Below are 8351 nucleotides of genomic sequence, written 5' to 3'. Positions count from 1 at the left end.
TTTTTTTCTCCCCACAGTGTGTGTAAATACCAGCATGGGTATTGATTGTGTCTGACAGCGATGATAAGTGGCTGAACGGCAATATTGTGAATGCATTCACACTAATCTGATTAATTTTACCATTTTTTTGCTACACATTTACCTGTTAAAGTCAGTCTGACACTCAAAGAGCCGAGCGTTTACAACTCGCCCCTGCCATAAAATCTTGTTAGAGTTTGAGTGGTTGTTAAGTGGCACTAAATCCTTTTAAATCTGACATATAGAACTACACACACACACACATCTTTTTTTGTTTCCATCTTCCATTTAGCTGCACAAAAGTGTCCAGTCCATGACCCTGGTTTGATAACACTTGGTGTTTCTGGAGGTGTGTGTGTCTGTGTGTGTGTGTGTGTGTTCCCAGCTGATGTTTGGTGCAGCAGGGACAGTGTTTGTCAGTAAACTAAGAGCCGTCTCATCCTTGTTTTCTTTCCTCAGCATTTCCACCTGAAACTCTTTTATCTTTGTGCTAATCTTCAGTTCTCAACACGGCGTTCTGACTTAATTCTTCTCCACCTCCGAGTGCCGGAGAGTTTGCCTAATGAAGTGGCTGATGGGAGTATATTACACAGAGACAGAGTGGAGCGGTCGCCTACTCTAAAATCCATTAACCTTACAGTTCCAATCAGCGTGCAGACAAGTCTGAGCTGCGAGTCAAAAGGGAGTGTGTTAGTGTGAAGAGTTCCAGGGCTGGGCCCGGTGCTGGTGTTGGCTCAAATGGTTAGCTCGCTGCTTCAACTGTTAAAAAGATGTTTTGGATCTAATTTGAGTCAACACCCCTCGGTGTAATGTGATTATATCTGGGTCAGCCGTCACAGTGAATAAAGACTGTTGGTGCTAATTGGAACTGAACACAGTCCAGTGGTCTTAGAGCTGTTTGGACTTAACCAACGTCTGATTGGACCAACGAACACCAAATATGGCAGCTCAAATTGAACCAAAGTCACACAGAAAGCCTTTTGCTACCACATCCCATAATTCATTTCTGGAGAATGTCAGACTTAAAAAACGTCACCAAATCAGAACCACTCGACACAGAACGGTTAACAGGACGACAAAAGAATTTTTTTGGATAACATTTTCCCTCGTCCTCTATCCCCTGTAATTATCTATTCCTTACGCATTTTGAAGAGGAATTCATGAACATTTAAATTCAATGCATTTCATTTCTTTATGGGAAGTCAAACAGTCTGCCTGACAAAAACGTAGAAATTCATATAAATTGTTGACCATCATGTGTTGAAGATACGTTTTTGTCGTTTCTTCTCACAGGCAGCATTTATCTGAGGTCTCAGTGAGAAATGCATTTTTTTAAAACCTCAGCTTGGAAAACAGGCGGTTTTATTTAGAGCTGGTGGAAATGCTGCACCAGACTGGCAAACAAACATACGAGGACGACTCGAGACTAAAATAAGAAATACTGCTTCTGTTTTTTATTTATTGCTTTAAGTGCTGTCAGTGTTCCGCCGTTGCCCGTGGCAACCGGAGAAACGAAGATGAATAAATAATTAAACCCCCGGCGGGTCATGGCAACGTGTGTGTGTGTATGTTTGTGCAAAGGTCTGTGTGTGTGTGTGAAACAAACGGGCACAGCACACACACACACACAATAGAAAAGTAATTCAAGACGGATATATATATACACCTTTTTTTCTCTCTCTTGTTGCCAAATTAAGTAGCTTTCATTATTATTATTATTATTATTATTTTCCTACTTAATACTCCAAACTTGTTTCACATACGGAGGAAACATACTGAGGCCTAAACTTTTGACCTCAGTTTTCTATATATTATTCCAGCCTGTGCTGCCAGTCTCATAAGAGACAGGTATATTCCTGTCACACTGGCTGTCACTGCGTTTGTGTGTCAGTGTGTTAATGTGCGTCTCAGCTTTGTCAGACTCTGTCGCCCCCACACTCGCTGCAGAAAACCTCGCTGAGCCCATGGCCCTTAGATTTGCTCCCCGAACACGACTGCACTCACTTCCTGCGTCCACTCACGGGTCAGCGTGGCCGGCGTTTCACTTCTTGGTGTGTATGCAGTGAAGGTGGGGAATATGTCAGGTGAAGGATAATGAACCGTACACCTGAGGGTGAGAACTGGAGAACTCACTGTGCATGAATAAACATTCCTGTTTTCCACTTCTTCTTTTTTTCTGGCAGTTTCTAAATTATCTTTGACAGAAGGTTCCACCTACTGAATCACCACACGGTGTTCTTCATCAAAGGAGGAGTATTTAGTTCACACAACAATGGTGGAAAGGTGTGAATTATTTGAAGGTGAATTTGGATGTAGATGAACTCTTCCTGATGAGCAAGGGCTTAATATGGAAAATAAATCTTAAATTTATGCAGAGAAGAGACAAAGAGGATTCTAGAACTTGGAGCGTGTGTTCACTGCGTTCTTTGTTTGGGGAAAATATACATATATTTTAATATAAACTTGTTAAATAACTTGTCCAAAGGAAGTAAATTAAAATGTCCCAGAGCAAGTCTGTGAGAAGAACAAATGTGTACACACTACTCCTCACATGCTGCTCATGTGGGCCATGACCTCAATAAGAGCTACTGTTGTACTAACCAAGGCCACAACATCATGTGCTGACCACTTTCTTTTAAAAGCGCTAAAAGAGTTCGAGGCCTCAGGTTGAAATAAAAGAAGGATTATATGGGTTTAGGACTGTGGTCCCTCTTGTGAACTCCATCAGATCAGTGTGCACCACCGTTTACGGTGAATCACTTCTAAAACCAAGTGTTGAATTTAAAGTCTTTCAGCTAAAACTTTTCTTTTTCTCCTCTCTGTATCTACAGGTAAGGAGGAGCCGACGACCTACACCTGCACTACATGCAAGCAGTCCTACGGCAGTGCTTGGTTCCTGCTGCAGCACGCACAAAATACCCACGGGTTCCGCATCTACTTGGAAAGTGAACATGGCAGCCCTCTTACCCCACGCATGGGTGGACCATCCTCCCTGGGCGGAGGTGCAGACTGCCCTTCTCAACCTCCACTTCATGGTCTACACCTGCCTCCAGATGCCAGCCCCTTCAACCTCCTCCGCATCCCTGGCTCAGGTTCAGGTGGACGGGACAGCGTTGGAGCTCTGGGTGGAATTGGGGCAGTTCCCACAACTGCTCCGGTCCATCATCAGCGTTTTCCCCCTACGCCGCCTCTCTTCAGCCCGCCGCCCAGAAACCACCTGGAACCACATCACTTGAGCCCAGAGGAGCTGGCGTTGGCAGCCCACCACCCGAGTGCCTTTGACAGGGTGCTGCGCCTCAATCCTCCAATGCCCCTGGACCCTCCTCCAACAATGGACTTCTCACGGCGGCTTCGAGAGCTGGCGGGGAACGCCTCAGGGTCCACCCCTCCACTGTCACCCAGCCGGCCCAGCCCCATGCAGCGCCTGCTCCAGCCATTCCAGACGGGAGGAGGAAGTGGAGGATCAGTCGGAGCAGGGGGAAGCAAACCACCATATCTTGCAACACCGCCGCCTCTTCCAGGCTCCCTGCAGTCACCTGTGGGCTCTCAGACCACTCCCACTACCCCTCTTCAATCAGCAGAGGCCACGCCCACTTCCACCACTCCCTTGAAATCAAAGTGTTGCGAGTTCTGTGGCAAGGCCTTCAAATTTCAAAGTAATCTCATAGTCCACCGGCGAAGCCACACTGGAGAAAAGCCGTACAAGTGTCACCTGTGCGATCACGCATGTTCACAGGCCAGTAAGTTGAAGCGCCACATGAAGACACACATGCACAAATCATCCTCTCCTAACGCGAGCAAGTCAGAAGACGGGCTTTCAACGGCCTCCTCCCCGGAGCCCGGCACAAGTGAGCACTTGGGAAGTGCCAGCAACGCCCTGAAGTCAGTGGTGGCCAAGCTTAAAAATGAGAATAACCGTATTCTCCGTGAAAATGGTGAGGGGGAGGAGGAGGAAGAAGAGGAGGAAGAGGAAGAAGAGGAGGAAGAGGAGGAGGAGGAAGAAGAGGAAGTAGAGGAAGAAGAGGATCCGAATGGTGAGAGACAACCCAGGAGAAACAACAGCTTCCATTTTGGTTTAAACCTAGAAACGACACGTCAACATGAAAACAATGTCGGTATCGGAAGTCGACTGGGTGGTCTGACTGATGAGGGGTCATTACCCCGATCATTACCTGAGGTTATGCAGGGAATGGGTTTGGCTGCTAGCATGCAGCACTTCAGTGAAGCTCTTAACGCGCACAAACGCAACGCCATGGCCCAGGAGAACCACCTGCACCACCACCTCAACCGAGAGCACCACCACAATCGTAACATGTGTGACGGAGACTCTGTACTGGAAACAGATCGTGGGGAGGAGGGCTCCGTCTCAGCAGTCAATGGTCGAGGAGCATCACCCAATGAATCAGCTTCCGTTGGCCTCTCTAAGAAACTGCTTCTGGGCAGCCCCAGTCCACTCAGCCCTTTCTCTAAACGCATCAAGCTGGAGAAGGAGTTCGACCTGCCAACTCCCACAATCCCAAACACGGAGAACGTGTACTCCCAGTGGCTGGCTGGATACGCCGCCTCTCGACAACTCAAGGACCCTTTTCTGAACTTTGGGGATTCCAGACAATCGCCGTTCACCTCGTCGTCGGAGCACTCTTCGGAGAATGGCAGTCTGCGTTTCTCCACCCCCCCTGGGGAACTGGATGGTGGGATTTCAGGTCGCAGCGGCACAGGCAGTGGGGGCAGCACTCCACACCTGGGGGGTCATGGGCGGCCCAGCTCCAAGGACAGCCGCAGGTGTGACACTTGTGAGTACTGTGGCAAGGTGTTCAAGAACTGCAGTAACCTGACGGTGCACCGACGCAGCCACACAGGAGAGAGACCCTACAAGTGTGAGCTGTGCAATTATGCTTGTGCACAGAGTTCCAAACTGACACGCCATATGAAGACCCACGGACAGGTGGGCAAAGACGTGTACAAGTGTGAGGTTTGTCAGATGCCCTTCAGTGTCTACAGCACCTTGGAGAAACACATGAAAAAATGGCACAGTGACCGTCCTTTGAGTACCGAAATTAAGTCCGAGTAGAAGGCCGAACTATGGGACCTTCCCCCCCCCACACCCCCTTACAGCTATGTCCGCCATTAGTCCCCTGTTTATTGCCATGTCCTTGTAGATTTGCCCCAAACCCCAACACTCCATTATCACCAGTCTGGTGGAAGCTCAAGACCCTGTGCTCTGCACCAGCACACCCTTGTCTCCATTACACATTGAATGCATGATCTGTATCGGGGCAATACTCTTGCATTGACGCAAATCTTTGAGCCTTTCTCTTGTGCAATAATTTACATGTTGTGTAAAATTTCTTTTTTTAAGTTTTTCCGTTTTCCATTTTTAAGACTTAGTCAGCATGCATAATACGTTTTTTGCTAATCAAGAAAAAAAAAGAGAAAAGAACTTGTCCCTGGTTGATTACTTGTTGAGTAAATGTGTTGCTGTTTTTTCTCTGGTTCCAATTTTATGTTCCTTTCTTTTTATTCTTAAAAAAGAAATAAGACAAGGAAAGACACGTCCATGCTGCATACATTCTGTAACACATATCATGTACAGTTTGGTTTTGTAACATGGAAGGCGAACGGTCTTTGCCCTCTTCGTACAACCCTGGAAAAATGCACTTATGTCCTGATCTTTTTAAAAGACACCACGTTCACACAGGGTTCAAAAGAAAGAGAATCAAGCCTGAGCTTGACGACTCCACTGAATTTACTGACAGCCTTCAAATTTCTTTCAAAAAGACTAAAAGACTAAAACATGGGTGAGCTAGAAATTCGTATTATTATTGGTGGGGGGAAAAAAAAGGAAAGCCCTTCAATTTTTCATGACGACATTGGCCATTATACTATTTGGTGACACTTTCAGGTTCGTGCTGGATAAAGCAAAAAACAAAACAAAAACAAAACCTTAAGCCACCCACCCAACCAGCGAAGGTTCTTGCATCAAGCGCCTGACTTTTCCACCGGGCTGTTGTGACTCATGATGAAAGATCAGAGAGTTCTGGGTAATCATCATTTAGCTACCTATTCTGTGTTCAATAGGCTATCTTTAATAATGATAATGATAATGATAATAATGTGTGGATTTCATGGCAAGCATGGTACAAGCAGTATTGTGTATATCTGAATTATTTGTAGTTTTGTTTTTCCGGTAAAAGGAGATACGCTTGAGATTTAAAAAAAAAAAAAAGTAAATCTGTAATGTACAATCCTGATTCTGAGGGATACGGACGCACGGCGAGGAGGAAGTGTCGTGTCTGTATCTGCGTTAGCACAAACCTACGACGCTGCTCTCATTTGTCAGTGTGTGGAATAGAAGCATATAAGCTCCGGATGTCGTTTGTGAGCATAAAGACCGACGGAGGGACAGAACGTTACACAGAACTGAAGCTACGTTCACACGACGGCCATCGGCCCCTTCACTTCCATGGCTAGAATCACGACAGGGTCATTTATAAATATGAACTGCAGAGAAAGAAATAAAAATGAAAATATATACACACTCCAGGGCTCTTGAAAAGAGCGACAATGCGATTATTAGAAATCAGAATGCTAAGGCTAACGCAGGGCATGTTATTGTTTACTGTTTGAACCCAGAAGAATGGGATTTTCCTTCTTTTCTTTTTTTTCCACGATGCGACTCATTTATAACTCGTTTATAACAAAGCACTTGTCACCTCTCTTTTATTGTCCCACACTGATGCAAGCCGATACACAGGCTCAAAACTAGCTAGCTTAAAAATTCACACTCGATGTGCACTGTTTTATTCCCCTTCTTCTTCCCCAGTTTACAAGTGTTCGCTAAAAGCGGAGGAGGGAAACTTTTGGTTGAAACTTGATCGCTTCATGATCGGACACCGTTAGAGCTGTCACTTTTCTCCAGAAACGATTTTCAGTTCAGTCAACGGTAATCTACCTTTCCTCAAATTTTAGGTCGCTTTGGATACAAGTGTCTGTTAAATGTAATGGGCCCAGATGAGCATGTGTTGCTCTTCATTATCGCGCAGGCACAGAGGCATTAAGGTCGACGCTGCTCCCTAATGACGAAAAAAAAATAATTAAGAGTGTTGTTGAAACTGCTGCCCGAAAAAAAAAAAAACTTTCTTCTTTACCTTTGTTTCTTTGATTGGTCCGTCTAAGAATGGCTGTATTAGGAACATTTTTAAGACATTTTTGAATTTCAACTTTCCCGTGTCTTGTGCCATAACGTTGACAGAAAAAGTGACAGCTCTAAAAATTTTAGTTCTCAACAATTTGTCAGCCCTGAGAGAATTCTCAAGGCTGACAAATTGTTAGGTTTGACTTGAGTTTTTCAGAAAATGCCATCTGGTGCAGATTTTTGTTTAAATTTGTCTTTTGATTTCGTCGCTATTTTCCACCCGGTAAAGGTACAGACCGTGAACGTCGGACAACAGACGAGTCAAATGTTGTAATTTTTTTAATTCTTTTATTTCTAGTCCTGCTTTGACTATTATTTGGCAAATACCACTTCACTTTTATCAAGGGGGAAACTGTGTTTAATTTGTACTGTCATTTCTCTTTTCCTCAGCGTCTCGTTGGTGTTCGACACTCCGATCACAGTATATATAAATATATATAAATGAAATGTTTTAGAGGGAAAAAAAAGATAAAAAAAAAAACAAACAAACAAACAAATGGACAAAAAATCTGTGATTTTCTTTTTTGTATTTCTTTTTCTTTTTTTTTTTCATTTTTGCCTTGGCTCTTCACAGCTCTTCAGGTTTGAAATAAATACAATTTGCATTCGGGGGAAAAAGGATTAAGATTATATATGAATATATAATAAAGAAGTTAAAATATAGGAAAATGCACATTCATGTCGATTCCTATGCTTAAACACATTTATGGTCTACTTTTTTCTGTATTTCTAGAATTGTATTTGAATTCAATGTTCACTTAGAATAGGCACTATAGTATTTATATTGAGGCTCGTATTTTTAACTGTTGCTTGTGCTCTCGAAAGGTATTACCTTACCTTCTTTTGGTAGTGGAGTTAAAAAAAAAATAATGAAAAAAAATCCCCGGGCTGCCACAGTATATTTTTTTAATTTGGCAGGATAATATAGTGCGAATTATTTGTATGTTTACAGAAATTTAAAAAATGAATAAAAAAACAAACAAACAAAAAAAAAAAACAACTAAAGTACAGTATGTGGCACTGGGAGGTAATGTGGGCCATGTGATGGCTCCTGTCCACAGATGTGGTTGTACATATCTTCTTTAGGGTTTTTTTTCTTTTTAGGTTTTGGGTTCAGACCTCCTTCTCCTCCCCCTCC

General features: G+C 43.9%; 1 protein-coding gene across 1 annotated transcript; it reads left to right on the top strand.

Moving 5' to 3' along the window:
* The first annotated feature begins 2290 nt into the window (after nt 1–2290).
* bcl11aa (BCL11 transcription factor A a) lies at nt 2291–7059 on the top strand. The gene is made up of 2 exons (XM_025060933.1): nt 2291–2301; nt 2806–7059. Exons 1-2 carry the CDS (start codon nt 2291–2293, stop codon nt 5087–5089), a joined length of 2295 nt encoding a protein of 764 aa, XP_024916701.1. The 3' UTR covers nt 5090–7059.
* Nucleotides 7060–8351: the final 1292 nt, after the last annotated feature.

The sequence above is a fragment of the Cynoglossus semilaevis genome, chromosome 12, assembly GCF_000523025.1.
Source record: "Cynoglossus semilaevis isolate Cse_v1.0 chromosome 12, Cse_v1.0, whole genome shotgun sequence".
NCBI lineage: Eukaryota > Metazoa > Chordata > Actinopteri > Pleuronectiformes > Cynoglossidae > Cynoglossus > Cynoglossus semilaevis.
Note: the sequence above shows the minus strand (reverse complement) of the source record. Positions and strands in the feature narration are given on the sequence as shown.